Below are 19,300 nucleotides of genomic sequence, written 5' to 3' on the forward strand. Positions count from 1 at the left end.
TTCCAAAGTTACCAGTAATCTCCTTTTTGCCAAATCTGATAGTCTTTTCTCAGTCCAAATCCTTCAAGATTTCTCTGCTGCATCTGGCACTGTTAACCATACTTTCTCTTTTCTTTTTGCTAGTGGGTCTACTTTTCTCCATTTTCTCCCTAGGCTAATCCATCCTCCATTCAGTCACTAAAATAATTTTCCCAAAGTGTAGGTCTGATCCTGTCATTACAGAGGCTCTCTGTTGCCTCCAAGATCAAACAAATACTCTGTCTGGCATTCAAAGCCCTTCATAACCGTGCCTCCTCCTACCTTTCTAGTCTTCTTATCCTTTGCTCCCCTGGCATGTGGTCTTTGATCCAGATATGCTGCTCTTTCCTGCTTTTACTCATCTGTCTGACAATTTTTTCTTGGTCCTCATATCATGTCCTCTAACTGTGAGTATTCCCCAACATTCTCTCTTAAGCCCTATTTTCTTTTTGCTCTACATACACCCTCTCTCTCAGTAACCTTATTATGTCCCATGGGCTTAACTATAATCTCTGTGCAGATGACTCCCAGATCAACTAGATAATTCCCAGAATGTCAATCCCTTTAACTTCAATACCGCATCATCAATTACATATTAGATATTTCAAACTGAATGTCTTGGAGACATCTCAAGATCAATACGTTCAAAACAGAACTCAACATCTTTCTGCCTAAACCCTCTCCTCTTACAGACTTCCTTGTTTCCCTCCAGGGTACCATCATCAGATTCCCACATTAATAACTTTGGCATTATTGTGGACTTCTCACTTCCAACCCAGATATTTAATTGATCACTGTATCTTTCTAATTATGCCTTCCCAATATCTCTCACATGTGACTCTTTTTTCATTAACATTACTACTTCAGGTCCTCATAACTTTTCATTTGGATGATTGCAACAGCCTCTTGCTTGATTTCCCTTCTTCAAGTCTGTCCCCATTCCAGTCCATCTTATATACTGCTTCCACAATATTTTTCCCTCAGTGCAATTCTGACTATATGACTCTCTTTACCAACTCCAATGTCTTCCTATTTCCTTTGAAATAAAATATAAACTAAATTGATCAACCAATAAGCATTTATTAAGTGCCTACTATGTATCAGGCACTGTTGCTAAGCACCGAGAATATAAAAAGAGGCAAAAGTCAGTCCCTTCCCTAAAGGAGCTTACAATCTAATCGAGGAGACATCATTCAAACAAATACATAGAAAAAATATACAGGATAAATAGAAAATAATAAACAGAAGGAAGGCATTCAAATTAAGAGGGATTGAGCAAGGCTTCCTGTAGAAGGTATGGTTTTGGTTGGGACTTAAAAGGAAGCCAAGGAAGTCGACAGGTGGAGCAAGTAAGGGAGAATGCTCCAGTACTGGGGTTGGGGTGGGGAGGTAGTCAGAGAAAATACTCAAAACTAAGAGATAGAGTATCTTGTCTGTGGAACAGCCAAGTGGCCAATGTCACTGGATCAAAGAGTACATGCCAAGGGAGTAAAGTATAAGCAGACTGAAAGGTAGGAGGAAGCTAGGTTATGAAAAGCTTTGAATGCCAAATAGAGCATTTTGTTTGATCTTGGAGGCAACAGAGAGCCCCTGTAGTGCCAGGATCAGACCTACACTTCAAGAAAATACCCTTAGTAGCTGAATGGAGGATGGATTAGCCTATGGAGAGACTAGAATCAGGTAGACCCCCTAGCAGCTATTGCAATAATTCGGGTGTGAGATGAAGAGGGCTTACAATAGAGTGGTGGCAGTGTCAGAAGAGAAAAGGGAACATATTTGAGACATGTTGTGCAGGTGAAATAGGCCTTGGGAACCTATGAATAGCAGGGTGTGAAATAGTGAGGAATCCAGGATGACTTCTATATTGTGAGCCTGAAAGATTGGGAGGATGGTGTCACCCTTCATAGAGCTAATATGGGAGGTACTAAGGTAGAAAAGGAGGAATTTTTAAGGGGAAAGACAATGAGTTCCATTTTTGACGCACTGAGTTTAAAAAGTATACTGGACATCCAATTTGAGATGTCTGAAAGGCAATTGGGGATGGGAGTTTGGAGGTCAGCAGAGAGACTGGGGCAAGAGTATATTTCAGAATCATCAGTGAAGAGATAGTAATTAAATCTATGAGATCACCAAATGAAATACTGTAGAGGGAGAAGAGAAGAGGGCCAGGACAGAACCCCAAGGAACACTATTCTGTATAGTTTTTGAAACTGTACCCAACTTGTATCCAATTATCTTTCCAGCGTCATAGGGCATTCCTCTCCTTCATACATTCTGAACTCCAGTCAAATTGGTTTTCTCCCTGTTCTTCAACCATGGATCTCCATTTTCCATTTCTATCCCTTTGCACTTTCTATCTTTCATTCCTTGGAACATGGTCCCTTATTACCTCCACCTTTTAGAGACTCTGTCTTCCTTTAAGATGCAGCTTAGGCATGACTGGCATGAAGTCATTCCTGATTCCCTCCACTGCTAGTGTACTCCCTCCCAAACTGTCTTGTATTTAAGTACTTGATATATATTTATATTCATTAATTACATATTTATATTCTATATATTTTATATGTAATTGTGTTCCCTCATTAAAATGTGAGGTCCTTGCTAATAGGAATTGTTTCATCTTTTGTACTTGTATCCTTAGTGCCTAGCATAGTTTCTGGCACATAGTAGGTATTTAATAAATGCTTGTTGATTGAGTGTGGTAGATAGAGGATCTGAAAGTGGTCATAGGAAGCAAAGAGTAGCTTAGTCACCATGACCAGAGAGTTGAGGGTATGAGAGAAAGCATAGCCAGTGCTGGAAAGGGTGGTGAGGGAAGCAGTATCTTCAAGAGGGAGTCAGATTTCATCTGTGAGTGACAGACGGTGGAAAGAAAAAGAAAGGAAAAAGGTTTAAGATGAAAGGAAGTTTGTTAATTATGGAGCAGATATTCCAGAGAGAACAATGGAAGAGTTGAGAATATCTGGAGTGGAATATTAGTCATGGGAGATATCTTTAGATGGGTGGAAATAAGGGAATAGGGAGTTGGGGGTAGAGCATGGGATTTGTAGATGGACATCTACTAGACTGTGCACTCTTCCTCACTGGGGTGAGGATTATATGAGGGGACGTATGTCAACTATTGAGGAATAAGTCCAAGCAGGGTATCAATCATTGAAGGAGGGGAAAGGGCTCCACTGAGAAAGGCATGTGATTATGGGAGGTTCTCCATTTAGGTCCAATCTCATGGTAGGTGGTGATGTTGCATCCTATGAGGCCCTAGAATCCTATGTCACATGAAATGGGAGCATGAAAAGGTAAAGGAACCTGGATAGGAGGTGATGGTAGCAGGCCAGAAGAACCTGGGTCCCAGAAGACAGAACTGCTCTTTTCCTAAGTTTGGTCAGTTGGAGAGAACCTTGGAAGAAGCATAGTTTCCCAAAGTGGGTGATACCAGCCCCTGAGGGCTGCTGGAATGACTCAGGAGGGCCATAGTAGCCTCAGGTGCAACTGGGGGGAATTGAATAAAAATAAGCAGGTGGTAGAAGCATAAGGAAAGAAGGGAAGATAAAAAAGATACAGAAAGAAGATAAGAAAATTTTGAAAAACCATTCACATATGTTTCATCTATTATGTAACAGGGTTGAAGTCGTGGTATAGTGGTTACATTATTTCCCAAATAAATACACAAAATGCAAGTTATAACCAATCAGTGATCAAATCCGCCAACAGGCTTAACAAGCAAGTGTTGGCTGGTGAACAAGTCATGTATTGTTGGGAAGTCCAACATGCATTGGCATGAATATATGCATGTAATGACTTGTTTACAATAGAATACTATACAGTTACATGATGCAATACTGCATCATCAAAATTTCAATGCAGGAAAACCCCACACATTTACAATAAATTATTAAATTTAAGATGCATCATTTGAAAAAAGATATTTTATATTTTTTGAAATGATGCAAATCAAAAAAAAACATTAAAGGGTTAAAGAAAGAAGATTTCCAGGGGAATGCTGAGTAATTTTTTTTGAAAAGGGAGCAGTAGGCCAAATAAGTTTGGGCACCTCTGCTTTAGTGCATGAATAATGCAACATCACATTTTCATAAAAATAAAAACTGCAGGTAAGTGTGTTAAAGGAATTTCAGAAGATATATGGTGAATACAAGAAAGTTGCTACATTTTACCAACAATGATGCAATTGTAATCATGCGAAGGCATAAAAAGGCATCATCAAGGGTATAGATGACAAGAGAAGGTACTCATCTAATAAGAGCAGGGGATAACAAGACAGACAGTCTGAATATTGTACTTTTGAGATCAAGAATGCATTGGGATTCAGAGATCCCTTAAAATATTTGTCTTTGTACATATGTATCTGCTTTAGATTAATGCTTTGAATACAACAGTGACTTCTAAGTGTATATTCAGGAAAATTGTTGAAGATATAGGCATACCTGGTATATAATATACACATACATAGACACTATATCGTCTCTTTCTCTCTCTCTTTTCTTGAACTAAATTATGAGTTCTTTGATAGCTGTCATTCTGTCTTCTCATATTTAAATCAGAATGCTAGGCACAAAAGTTGTTTTCAATAAATGATCATTGAATGAATGAATAGGAATAATCTATATGGTAGGTTATTTAGATGATATTTACCTGCATCAGTTAAGGGGACTTGAAACATGTTTACATGAGGGAAAGTTCCATATCCCAATGTGAGAAACTCTATAGATCTTAGCTAGGAGAGGAAAAGGGATTTAGGAAGTTTTGTTTAGATTCCATAGTTTTGCGGAATTGACCACTTAGAAATGGCAGGTGGTGATATGTCTGTCCTATGGAGCTCTGGAACGAATTGAAGAAATTTTCAGCACATCTGCCCGCACAACATAATTCCACATCTTCTTTGAACAACAGATAACTCAAGTAATTTCTATAAGAATTTTGTAGATTTTTTTCTTACTAGTAAAACTAAATCTAATTCTCTTTTCAGATGGCCATTCAGTTGGGGATTGTGTGGGTAGAGGTAGAGAGACTAAGCTCCCTGTAAAGTGAAAGCAAGCAAGTTTATTTCAAAGAAGATGTAACTGTATGCTAGTGGTTTGCTGAGCAGTTTCTGTATAGTCTGAAGTGAAGCATTAAAGGATCAGGAGAGCAGACAAGCAAGAGAAAAATGTGCATATTGGTAAAGGTCCAGAAAGCCTCTATGAAGAAATAATGATTATTCAGCCTGATACAGTTGGTCCTATTTAAGCTATGTTGTTATTAGGAAACCACGAATTTCTGTTCAAACTAGTTTGGACAACTTGCCATCATAACATGTTACCAAACAATTGCAGGGAACAGCGATGTCACTATGACTTATGACATTTTTAGCATCTGGAAAAATTAAAATCATATTACTTTTATAAACAATGTTGAAGGATAGCTGTAATCATACTTGTCCTTTTTCAACTTATTTAATAATTCAAAACATAATATACTTGACTGAACTAGTCCTTTAGGGTTTCTCTCTATGTGGTAAAGTATAGGAATAAAGAGAGTTTCATTTTCCTTTCAATATTAAAGTTAGCATTCTTATTGCTGTTTTTTATTGTTGGTTCGCTCAGCCTACTCCATACTGCACAGGATTCAGGAAAAAATACAGCTCCCATTCTAGCAGTTAACAACCTAAGGCATTGTGAACTTCTACTCTGCTATTTCATTGGTGTTGTATTTCTTCAGGGCCACAATTTCCAGAGCTATTTTGACTGTTATTTTATGGTGTAAGTATACTAAATAGAAGTGGCAAATCAATAACAAAACAATCACCTGCACTTACACCCAAAACTCCAACTACATTTTGACACTTTTTTGAGATTCAAAAGTTACTTCAATTTTTAATGCCACTCTCTTCTCAACAAATCATGTCTAGGGAAGCTGATAGTGAAGAGATGAGGTGGTATTTGGATAGATGCTCGTGTATTTTAGCATTTAGTTGGTCTAAAGGTGATGTGATTTTTTTATCATAGCTACCATCTCTATGTTACCTTGGTTTTGATAGATGTGGTATTAGATTAGCCACATAACAGCTTTCACTTTTTACTGCTCTCCCCCCTCCATTACTTCTCTTGAAAGCTAAGATTCATTCATAGAGAAATAAATTCATTTTGTTCACTATCCTCTGTTCTGCTTCTCAACCCCTAGCTTTTATTCAAGGCACATAATTTACCTCTTATCTACACTTGTCATTTATTAGTACTTTTAGAACAAGTGTTTAATGATCTAGATTTGTTATCTGATCGTTCTTTATTGTTCTGACAATTAAATGTCATCTGCAAATATAGCAAATTTACTGCCACAACAATTCACCAAATCATTTAAGTCTACATAAATGATTCTCTTTTGCTCTACACCTTTCCCTTCTATTTCATCAGTTCTACTATTTGAATCTCAATAATATTTATTGATCTACCACTATTTCTCGAGATAGGATTATTTTATAGGAGATAAGATTTCATTGGTCTAGGGGATATGAGCTTAGGAACTTGCCACTGTCAATGCAAGTTAGCACATTCTCTGCAACTCAGAGTTTTAGATATTTTACTTCAACACTGAGAGGATATATGATTTGCCCAGAGTCACACAGCCAGTATGTGTCAGAGATGGAAAGTGAGCCCAGGTCTTCTTGACGTTGAGGCCAACTCTGGATCCACTGCACCATTCTGCATCTGTATCTTGTATTAGTGATTTAAAAATATAATTCTTGACCCTAAAATGGCTTATAATTTGATTGGAGAGGTATAATAGACAAATACCCAAGATAATCGTTTAAAAAGGCATTACATGCTAGAGACCAAATGAATGGTACAGACAACCAGTACGATAGGATTTCAGAGGAAAGGAAGGCTATCATTGGGGGCTAGATGATATGACCAAAACAGGTGAGAATGCTTCTACATCTTAACTACAATGGTGGAGGGTTTGTGAAAATATTTCAGGAACAGAGAACTTATCAATATAGAACAAGGGATAAGTATGACAGGTTTATGGATAAATGAATAGACCAGATGAGCAACAAAGGAGAATTCATGTAAGGGAAAAGTTGGAAACAATTGGAGAGGTAAGTAGGAACCTGATAATAGAGGGCCTTTAGTACTAGGCAAAAAAGTTTGGATTTTAACCTTTAAATAATTCTTGGTCACTGCGGTGATGGGCATGGAGTATTATATTTTTTTATTTTAAAAAAATTTAATTGATTTATTTTTAATTTTCAACAATCACTTCCATAAGCTTTTTTGTTTTAAATTTTCTCCCCCTCCTCCCCGCTTCCCTCCCCAAGTCAGCAAGCAATCTGATATGGGCTCGACATATACATTCCTATTAAACATATTTTCACATTAGCCATGTTGTAAAGAAGAATTAGAACCAAGAGGAGGAACCACAAGAAAGAAGAAACAAAACAAAACAGAAGGAAAAAAAGAGCAAATAGTATGCTTCGATCTGCATTCCAACTCCATAGTGCTTTCTCTGGATGTGGATAGCATTTTCCATCATGAGACTTTTGGAGATAGCTTAGATTCTTGCGTTGCTAAGAAGAGCTAAGTTATCGAAGTTAGCCATCATACAACATGGCTGTTACTGTGTACAACATTCTCCTGGTTCTACTCACTTCACTCAGCACCAGTCTATTCAAGTCTTTCTAGGTTTTTCTGAAGTCTGCCTTCTCATTGTTTGTTATAACACAATGTTATTGCATTACATTCATATACCACAACTTGTTCAGTCATTTCCAATTGATGGGCATTCCCTCAATTTCCAATTCTTTGTCACCACAGAAAGAGCTTCTATAAATATTTTTGTACATGTGGGTCCTTTTCCCATTTGTATATTCTCTTTGGGATACAGCCCGAGAAGCGCTATTACTGGGTCAAAGGGTATGCACATTTTTAAAGCCCTTTGGGCATAGTTCCAAATTGTTCATGGAGTATTATCTTAAGAAGATTGATCTGGTAGTAGTGGTGAGTAGGCCACACTGGGGAAGGGGGAAAGATCACAGCATGGGAAAACAATTAGAAGACTAAAGAATGAATCTAAGCATAGGCTGATTAAGTCTTAAACCCTGGTAGTAGAAATGGGATTGAAAAAGAAGGAGCAACTAATAACATTATAAGGAATTAACAGGATTTGGTGATTGACTGGATGTAATTTCAGAGAGGAAGGGAGGGAGGAAATTAAGTTTTAACTCCTAGAAGATTGAAGGGATTAGGATTTTCTTAAAGAAAAATTTCTAGGGTAGAGGGAAGGGAAGAAAAAAAAGAAATTTACATGATAATTTTGTTGTGTATTTGAAACAAATTGCAATTGTATATAGTAGATTACAGTTTCTTATGTAGTTGTCTTTTTATTATACTATGTTATGGAAATGTTTGTTTCATTCCATAAGTTAAAAATAAAATATAAAAGAAAAAACAAAGCAAACAAACAAAAAAAAAACAATAACAAGGCCAAAGGTGGGTTTGATTTTTGGGGAAAAAAGTTTGATTTTATACACACTGAATTGGAAGTGATGATGTATGTAACCTGAATTTGAGGTAGAAGTGCCCACTTCTTGAACAGTTTCAGTAGGAGTGAAGTTTTTTGAAAGTATATGACTAGAGATGTAATATAAGAGGTGTCTGCAAAAAGGTAATAGTTGAAGTCATATGTTTGGATCAGATGTCCAAAGGAAAGAGTGAAGGAAGAGACATATGACTAGCAATTTGTTTTGGGCAATATTCACATTCAGGAGAAGTGAGGAAAAATTAGATCCAGTAGCCATAAATGAAGAGAATCAAGACAGGATAGAATCATGGAAATTAATGAAAGAGTTAGTGTTAAAAGAACTAGAGTGTTAAAAATTGCAGAAGAGGAGACTGGCCCTGGAGTCAGGAGGACCTCAGTTCAAATCTGTCTCAGACATTTACTAGCTGTGTGACCCAGGGCAAGTCACTTAACCCCCATTTCCTCCAAAAAGAAAAAAAAAAAAGAAACTGCAGAAAAATTGAGAAAAATCCTAGATTGAAAGGGCTTGCAGAGACCTTCCCATAGCTTGGGGGTATTAAGGAATGAATCAGTGGGTAGTAATGGAGATAGAGAGAATTACAATAGACTTTCATGAAGACTGGTGCTGAAACAATGGAGAAAAAAATGATGGTAATTTGAAGGATTATTGGGGTAAAAAAATATTTTTAAAGAATCTGAGCACATCAAAAGTAGAGATAAAGAAAGTAGAGGAGAGATTAAAGGTAAATAGAACAAGGTTAAAAAAATAGGAGGGAATGGGAACAAGTACATAGAAGGAGGAATTAAACTTGGAAAAGAGAAGGAGCACAATTATTTCCCCCTGAAATATAATTATTTAAGAATTAGAACTGGAAATGATTTTAGTTCAACCCATCTCCTTTTATAGATGAGAAGAATAAGACTTAGAAAGGTTGTCACTTGTTCCTGTTCATGTGAATAATAAATGGCAAATATTTAAAAATGCTTCCAATTCTTAGGAATCTATGAATATATAGAATTAAACTAAAGTTATCATTATTAATTCTCTTCTCTATTTCTTTATCTTTGTATTTCTTTCTTTCTCTGAGTATTTTTCTGTCTCTGTGTCTCTTTCTCTCATAAATCCTTAGTCCTTCCTTTTCTTTTGGCTTTGTTTGCAGACCACGAGTAATGAAGATTGGGGGTGGGGACCTATTACATCTGAAGGCAGTCTTCATTTTTGAAAGATACTGAGGTGTAGAGAGGTTAAACTACTTGCCTAAGATGACACAGACTTTCCATTGCAATACGTGAAGCATGCCACTCCAGAATCCAGTCCTTTGAAGATCAGTACTTGAGTAAAATAAGGAAGCATTTGAACTGAGCCAGAAATAAGGTTAGGCCTCCCCTGTTTTATTTGTGAGAGGCTCTCTGGCATCTGCTCTCATTTCCAAAGAACTATTCGTGAACACTGTCAATCAGTAGTTCAATGCATACATTTATATTTGCAAACAGATAATCAGAGAGGGGAAATGATTAGGAAAGCTTTCTTTATTCAATCCCAAATCTACCTCTCTGCAAATTCCAACCATTTCTCCTAGTTCTGCATTACAGGACCAAGCAGGAATAAAACAATCCTTCTTCCACATAACAGATCTTCAAATACTTTCACTCATGTTTTTGTTTTTTGTTATGTTTTCTTTATATCACTCCTTAAATTGACATATGTTGCCCTTGTGTAAAGTTTCTTTTTGCTAATTTCCTTTCTGTTTTCCTCTTCAAAAAAAAAAAAGGAAAATGATTTTTCATTCACTTTAACTCAGTCTTCCAAAATATCTCCTTAACTAAGCAGAATGTCTTGCACATTTATCAATTTTACATTGGAATACCTTTTGGCCAGACCTGGGCCCTCATGAATTTTAAGAGTACATTAACTGAGGGAAATTGTAATGCAGCCTAAAGGCAGTATGAGAGATAAGGAATGGGCCACCTTGTTCCATTTCTGTCTTCTGAACTGTCAGTGTCTTTGGACAAGTCATTCCCTTTTCAATGAATCATTCCCTCCTCCCCACCATAAATTGTTTTCAAATATATATGTATGCACTGAAGCGCTGATTGATAGTGTTCATGGGTAGCTCTTTTGAGGTGAGAGCGGATGCCAGGGAGCTTCTCATAGATGTAACAGAGGAGGCCTAGCCTTATTTCTGGATCAGTTTGCCTACTTCCTTATTTTACTCAAGTACTGATCTTCAAAGGACCAGATTCTGTAGCGATGTGCTTCATGTATTGTAATGGAAAGTATGTGTCATTTTGAGGAAGTAGCTTCACTTCTCTGTACCTCACTATTTATAACATTAAAATTAAGGGGTTCTGAAGTCCTTCCTATTAAATATCTCCTATGGGCCAGGCACGGTGCAGAGGTAATTTCACTACTGTTATCATTCAAGACATATGCCAACTGAACTAGCAGTTTGTTAAGAATTTTTGTAAAACTTAATGGAATGTTGAAGAGCAAGCTTTAATGACTTGTCCAAAGTCAAAGAGTTAGCGAATGGCAGAGCCAGAACAGGAACACAGTCTACCCTATTCTCTGTCAAATGTTGCTTCTATTATGCTGCTTTAGGCTTAGTCATTCAATGTATTTTAAATTAATTCTGTCTTATCACTCATCTTTCTTTACTCTAATAGTTAATGATCAGGCTTTAGTACTTCTATAGAGATAGACTGGTAGGTAGGAAGAAAGGATAGGAAATATACCAAACAGGCTAGCATGGTTTGGGGAGAGAAGAGGAATAAGGCTATATTGGAGACCAAACATTTTCTCCTCTCCACTAAGAACTTTAACAATAGATGTAAATTATGTACAAAAATGTTTATAGCAGCACTTCTTTGTGGTGGCAAAAAACTGGAAACTAAGGAGATGAACATCAGTTGAGAAATGGCTGAATAAGTTCTGGTATGTGAATGTGACGGAGTACTAATATGCTACAAAAAATAAAGAAATAAAAGCTTTCAAAGAGATGTGCTAAGACATATATTAACTGATGCAGACTAAAGTAAGTAGAACCAGAAGAACAAATTATATAAGAACATTATTATGATAAAAAATGAAGACTGTAATAAACTGATGAAAAAGGAAATGAGCAGACCCAGGAGAACAATTTGTACAATAACAATAATTCTGTAATGGTATACAGCTTTGAAAGTTTTAAGAACTATGATCCATGAGATAACAATTCATGATTTCAAAGGACCAAGGATGAAACATATGATATATTTCTTTAGAGAGAAGTGATATGTATTTAGGATACATGTATTTTGCATATAGCCAATGAGGGAATTTTATTTTGATTGACTATGTTTGTTTGTTACAGGGAATTTGTTTTTCTTTTCCCTTTTTTTCTCTAGTGGGATGAAAGGTGGCAGGGAGAGATTCTGTTAATTATTTTTAATAAAGAGGTTTATGTGTGAAGAGGCCATACATTTGGAATGCTGCATATACTTTTGGATGAAGTCACTATATTTGTCAGTTTTACTTAATTGTTTTACTTTATTACAAGAGACCTCTTGATGGGAATAATCTGCAAATATTTGTAATGTGAAAACAAAATGCATCAACAAAACTTCAAAATTTAAAAAAAAAAGACAATTAAATCCCACTCAGCTGTAAAAAAGAATTCTTTTGGATGCTAAAGTTTCAAACGTACTTCCCAGTGGTAGTTATCAAAACCTTCTTCACATAGATATATATCCAACTTTGTGAGTAGGAGGCAGAAATAACAAATATAATCACAATGCACAGAGAATTTCCAAATTCCATATTGGTAAATAGTTTCTATTTTATCTTTCTTTTTTTAAAAGTAGCTATAAAGTTACAAAACTATGTTTTAAAATTTCCTTTACTTTTCACTGTTCACCCTCTGATAGAGGTGCTCATCATGAGTGCAATCTCCAGAATGTGGACAGGAGAAGAGAAGAAGCACTGAAAGATGAATTATCTGAAAAAATTGATTTTAAGTCAATATGTAATCAAGATTTGGAGGTATATTCATTCAGGTTGTCTTTTGTTTTAGAAGATAATTCAACCTCATCATCTCCCACACATTGGAGAAATTTCGACTTGGTTCAATTAAGTTCTATTAAGCAAACATTTACTTATTGAGCTGCAGTTAGGCAGAATATGTAGGGTGTTTCTATACTTGCATGCTAGGTGGGCAGCTAGGTGGTGCAGTGGATAGAGTGCTGGGTCTGGAGTCAGAAAGACTAATCTTTCTGAGTTCAAATCTGGCCTTGGAAATCTACGAGCTGTGTGACCCTGGTCAACTTAACCCTGTTTGCCTCAGTTCCTCAGCTGTAAAATGAGCTGGAGAAGGAAATGGCAAACCACTCCAACATCTCTGCCAAGAAAATCCCAAATTCAGTCACAAAGAATCAAACATGACCAAAACGACTGAATGATAAATGCTTGCATGCAAGTGAAGGGTGACTGACCGGTGCATCTACAAAGTGAGCTCAATATGTTAGCCATTATCACTTCCATAATCATCCACATAGCAATCCTTGATATGTTACCCTCTAGAATAAAACCATATATGACCAGCCCTATCTTTGTGCCATATAAAATTAGAAGAAAATCATAGTTACTATCTTTTTATGTACCGCTCAGGTGCATAAACCTTACCTTAAACACTAATTCTCCAACTAGTCCATTCCAAGTACCATCTTCTTGGGGACTCCCATACTTATGATCTGGTGCAACATAAATTTCATAGTTAAAGCCCAGGTAATTAGATAAGGCATCCAGAACATCAATGGAGAAACCTTGATATTTCTTCGGTTTACCCAAAACATTTTCTGACACCATCACAAATGGTTCTTCCTAAATGAAAAAGAAAAGGAGAATGTTAAGATGAAAATTCTGTGGTCCTGATGAAAAGGCAAGATTTCATTTTCAGAGATTTAAAATGCCACATGATGATTGTCATTTTAATAATTCTATGAACTGAAATCAAGATAGTGATTAATGAATTATTGTCATCAGATTGCTGAAGTATTTTAATCAATTGATTTCATAGATACAATCATTCCCTGAAATGTTTATCTAGATTTTACCATAACACATATTTGATAAAAATATTAGTAAAAGTTCAAAGGTCTATATTTCAGTCTCTTAGCATTCAAGGACCTAGACAAACACCATAAATTAAGACTTAAAAATTTATAAAAATGCTTTGTTTATACTCATGAGATTTCTTGTGAGGATATACACATCCATTCACATGCACACACACACACACACACACACACGCGCACACACACATATGAAATGTTTTCTAAATATATTTAGCTTCAACAGGCTTCTTTTAGCAGAGCAAGAAAATTATATGAGAAACATATTTTAGGGAAAAAATACATGAAAAGCATCTTCAGTGGAAATTATTTGCTGATAATTTGGTCTTCTGCCTGTTTTTTTTTTAATGTATTATTGCAGGTGTTATTGCAAAAGTCTGTTCTACTCAATTAAGTTTCAAGGTTTAAGAACAATTGAAATTTTCAGTAGTGAAAGGTTTAAAATGATTTCTAAATTAAAGAAATTACATAAACCTTTACTAATATTTTGACTGTGTCTAAATGATACCAGATCATCTAAATGAACAGTGAAGAATTCAATCAGTCATCTTTTATTCTCTAAGCATGATATCAAAGATGTTGTTGTTTTCAAATATCTGGACATGTCACATTGTGTAGGTAAGACTGACAAAAGTTTCTACTCTGACTACTTGGCCACAATATAGGGTAGTTGTGGTCTACTCGTTTACAGGACCCAGGAAATTAGACATTGAGGCTTATCATTATGTAGGATGAACTGATTAAAGGGTATCTATCTATCTATCAACTCATTAATTCATTCATTTGCTCATTCATTCATTCACTTCAAGTTGTTAATTTTTAAATTTTTCATTTTTAGGAATGAATTTTCTCCCTTCCCCCACTCTGCTCCCACCTATTGAGAAGACAAGAGATATAATACATATATGACATATGAAGTCATCCAAAACATATTTTTATATTAACCATGTTGCCAAAAAAGCAAGAAAAGTAAAGTGGAAAAGATATGCTTCATTCTGCTCTCAGAATTCATCAGTTCTCTCTCTACAGGTGGATAGAATTTTTCATTGTTATACCTTTGGAATTGTCATGGATCGATAAGAGTAGTTAAGTCTTTCACAGGTGATTATTGTTACAATATTGCTGTTACCGTGTATAATGTTTTCCTAGTTCTGTTCACTTCACTTTGCATCAGTTCATATAATTCTTCCCAGGTTTTTCCAAAACCAACGCCTTCATCATTTTTTTTTACAAAATAATATTCCATTACAATCATATATCATAATTTATTCAACCATTTCCTTTAATTTGCAATTCTTTTCTACCACAAAAAGAGATGCTACAATTTTTTTTTGGTACATATAGGCCTTTTTTTCTTTTTCTTTGATCTCATTATGGGTACAGGTATAGTAGTGGTATTTCTGGGTCAAAGGTTACATGTAATCTTATTGCCTTTTGGGTGTAGTACCAAATTGTTCTTCAGAATGGTAGTTCCATTTCACAACTCCACCAATGATGAATCGGTGTCCTATTTTTCCACATCCCCTCCAGTATTTGTCATTCTCTTTTTCTGTAATGTTAGTCAATCCGATGGGCTGTTTTCATTTGTATTTCTCTACTTATTAGTGATTTAGAGCATTTTTTTTCATATGACTACTGATAGCTTTTATTTCTTTTTCTAAAATCTGCCTGTTCATATCCTTTGACCATTTATTAATTGGTAATGGCTCTCATTTCTGTAAATCTGGCACAGTTGCCTATATAAGAAATAAGACCTGATTAAAGGCCTTTTAAATATATAATCCCAATACATAGAATATGTAAATACTTGTGATTTATAATTTTGAGGACCTCTCCCTTATTGTATTGCAAGTAATAGTAACATGAAGAAACCTCTCTAACTCATTCTTCTATGTCCAAACTCGCTCCCCTGTCCAAGACATATTTTGTACTTTGCCCCATTTCAATGGTTTCCATTGCCATTAGGGGACTAGATTCCATGGTTTTCTCTTCAACTGGTGAAAAAACACGAGCTTTTCAACAACTAGAAAAATTGTGTTAATATAAATTACTTCAGGGTAAGAATTCTTACTATGGACTCTGTGAACTCTGTCTCTCTCTTTGGTTATTGTATTTCAATATGATTGTTTCCTTTGTAATCCTATATATTTTTATTCATCTAAAAACTTTATTCTGAGATTGGGTTCCTGGACTTCACCAGATTGCCAAAGGGGTTCATGACACAAAAAAAGGTTAATAGCTCCTGTTTTAGGTAATCAGAAGGTATTTGCTATTGTAACTAACACAAATCATAGATCAGAATCAAAGAATTATAACATTGGAACATTCCTTTTAAATAATGTTATCTAATCACAACATTAGATATTTGGAGTTAGAAAGAACCTAAGAGAGACTCAGTCTAGTACAAACCTCTCATTTTACAGATGAGCCAAATGAATGTCTCAAAGAAGTTAGGTGGTAACTGGTAAGGATAGCACTGAAACTCAGGTTCACTGACTGCAAACCCAGCACTTTTGTCATTGTAAGAATTCTGACGCAGAAATCCTCTCCCTATAATCTGTTCAGGCTAAGTTACATTTCCTGAGGGAAGGAAAATTATACTTCCAGGTGTTTGCAAAAAAGAATAATACCCCACTCCCTGTTTTGATGTGAGATGTATTAATTTTTAATTTTATTTATGTCTTTTTAGAAAAATTCCTTAAATATCCTAAAAATACAAAAAATGTTATTTTATTTTCAGAATTTTCATCTTCATTTAAACGATCAACTTCTAACTCTGAATCCTTAGGCAATGGGAATTCTTTTTTGCAAGCTATTTGCCATAATCTAATTCTACCCTTTTGTTAGCTGGATCTTGCTATGGTTTTTTTTTAACTAAAAATTCTTCCATGAGAAAGAAAGCTAATGAATTATTAAATTTTTATTTAAACATTTATTTATGTTAAAATGGAGATTTTTATAATAGAACTTTTATTGGGTGAAAATTGAAAGAATCCACTGATCACCACCTGAAAGAGATCTTAGGAAGAAAACTTACAGGAATGTCATAGCCAAGTTTCAAAATCCCAGCTTAAAGAGAAAATATTGCAAGCAACAAGAACAGCCCAATTTAAATACTGCAGAAAAACAATCAGGATTTCACAGGACTTAGAAGTTTCTGCACTAAAAGACTATAGGTCTTGGAACATTATATTTTGAAGAGCAAAGGAGCTGGAGAGGTAATCAAGAATAACTTACCCACCAAAGTTGCGTATAATCCTGAATGAGGAAAAATGGACATTTGATAAACTGAACGACTTTCAGGTATTTGTAACAGAACAAACAAACAAAAACCCAGAACTCAATGGAAAATGTGATATAAAAGATCCAGAAGAAATATAAGGAAATATAAGGTATAACAATGAAAAATGCTATCCACCTCTAGAGAGAGAACTGATAAACTCTGAGAGCAGAATGGAGCATGTCTTTTCCACTTTACTCTTCTAATTATAAGGCACTGATAAAGGTTAAAAGTTTCATTTATATATGAAAATATTATCAGTATTCTTTTTTTTGTGTGTGTGTGAGGCAATTGGGGTTAAGTGACTTGCCCAGAGTCACACAGCTAGTGAGTGTTAAGTCTCTGAGGCCATATTTTAACTCAGATCCTCCTGAATCCAGGGCCGGTGCTCTATCCACTGCACCACCTACCTGCCCCATCAGTATTTTTAAAACTTATTGTTACTAAGGTAGTTTGAAATAAAGGTGTGGCTGAGTTGTGTATGATGGAGTGATTCTTAAAAAAACTAAATTTGGCAAGAAAAGGTAAAAAAGGAGCAATTAGCTCCTAAAAATGGGGCATGAAAGGAAGAAGTAAAACAGAGGAAACAGGTGGGGGGTGGAAGGCTTCTAATGTTGGAGCCTTACTCTCATCTGGGTTGAAGAGGAAACTGGAAGTCTAAAGAGGTTTAGAAGCCTTCTGAAATTTTAGAAAGGTGAGAAAACTGGAGGATAGGGTAAGGTAGGGACTTTTAAAAGGGTGTATAGAATAAGATTAGCAGGGTCGGGGGAGAAGATAAGGGAGGGAATTTTAGAGGGTTGAGTAAAATAAAAATTATGCTCCTTTTAATTAGCCTTTTATGTTTTATTTTTAATAATACTTGAGGTTCTGCAATCATAAAACCTACTTCATACCATGTGTGTTTCATTAATACAATTAGTATATCCATGCACACATCTATGTATACATGCCTATATATTTATAAAACAGAAAAAATATATAGTAATCAATAATTAGATCAAAATTATAGATGAGATCACCTACAGATTGAATTCTCTGACCCTGTGAAGTACCACAGATAGCATTATCCCTATTTTCCAGATAAGGCCTGAAACTGAGAGAGGTTAAATGAATTGCCCTTCGGCTCACAACTACTCAATGTGTGTGTATGGACCCAAATCTCTTTAATGCTGAGTTCAGCGCTCTTTCCACTCTGACAATCTGCTTCTTGACTAAAATGAAGACTGGTTGGTTATTTCCAAAGCGTTCTAGAATAATGAGGTGACCCAGTAGATAGGGTGCTGGGCCTGAAGGCAGGAAGATTTGAGTTTAAATTCAGCCTCAGATACTTCCTAACTGTGTGACCTTGGGCAAGTCACTTAACCTGTTTTTTTTTTACCTCAGTTTCCTCAATTGCAAAATGCAGATAATAACAGCATTTACCTCCCAAGGATACTGTCAGGATCAAATGAAAAGAAATTGCAAACACTTAGCACAGTGCCTACAACATAATAGATGCTTAACAAATGCTCCTTCCTTTCTTCCTAAAGAGGCAGTTAGGTGGCAAAGTGGATAGAGAAGTGGACTTGGAGTCAGGAGATCTGAGTTCGAATCCTTCCACAGGACATTTATGAGCTATGTGATCCTGGTCAAATTCCTTAACTTCTCTCAGCTTTATTTTCCTCAGCAACATAATACAGATAATAATTATCCACTTTGCAAATCTAAAACTACCGTATAAATACTAGCTATTATTATTATTTAATGCTTCTAATCTTCAGCCAGGAGAGTGATAGAATTTACATAAACTAACCTTTTAAAACTTTTCCACTGACTAGATCCAAACAGACCATTAATAGAATGAGACTAAGATGTTGAAAAGCTGTCTAGTAGATAAAAACAAACTACAGGTTCTCATTCGCTCATCATTTGAATGATAGATTCTCTAAGCCTAAGCCTAAATTCCAGCTATAAACGATGCTTCCTCAAGATGTCTATGGCTTATCAAGTGGCAAAGAAGCCACAGACCTGCTTGGGAAAAAAGCGAGTTTCAGGAATTAATCATTTTCATATTAGTAAGGATTTATTCATATCACTTGTTATTAGCTGCTCGTAATTCTGAATTTGTGTTCAGCCGCTTAAAAACACACATACAACCTTACTGGTAATTTTCTCACTGATTTCTAACAGTGCTTGAAGCTTGAAGCTTTGTAGTTAATTGCCATTTTTATTATAGATTTTGTAATATTGCTTGCTGGTAAGAGACTCTCACCGCCAAGAAAAAGGAAAGAAATAAACAACCCAAACAACTTTTCATCATCATGTATCATCAGAAGTTAGAGATTTTGATATCCTCTTCTTTGCTGACTGTTAAAAATTGTCATTCTTTAAAATTCTGCT

The 19,300-nt window shown here is 35.6% G+C and overlaps 1 protein-coding gene across 1 annotated transcript in view; it reads right to left on the reverse strand.

The window, feature by feature from the left end:
• GRID2 (glutamate ionotropic receptor delta type subunit 2) overlaps positions 1 to 19,300 on the reverse strand; it is a 1,698,202-nt gene that overhangs the window by 352,709 nt on the left and 1,326,193 nt on the right. Inside the window, exon 10 of the mRNA XM_027837543.1 lies at positions 13,193 to 13,390. Coding sequence (XP_027693344.1) covers positions 13,193 to 13,390 — 198 coding nt within the window. The remainder of the gene's footprint in view (positions 1 to 13,192; positions 13,391 to 19,300) is intronic.

Source organism: Vombatus ursinus, unplaced genomic scaffold (genome assembly GCF_900497805.2).
Source record: "Vombatus ursinus unplaced genomic scaffold, bare-nosed wombat genome assembly UNPS02014821.1, whole genome shotgun sequence".
Lineage (NCBI taxonomy): Eukaryota > Metazoa > Chordata > Mammalia > Diprotodontia > Vombatidae > Vombatus > Vombatus ursinus.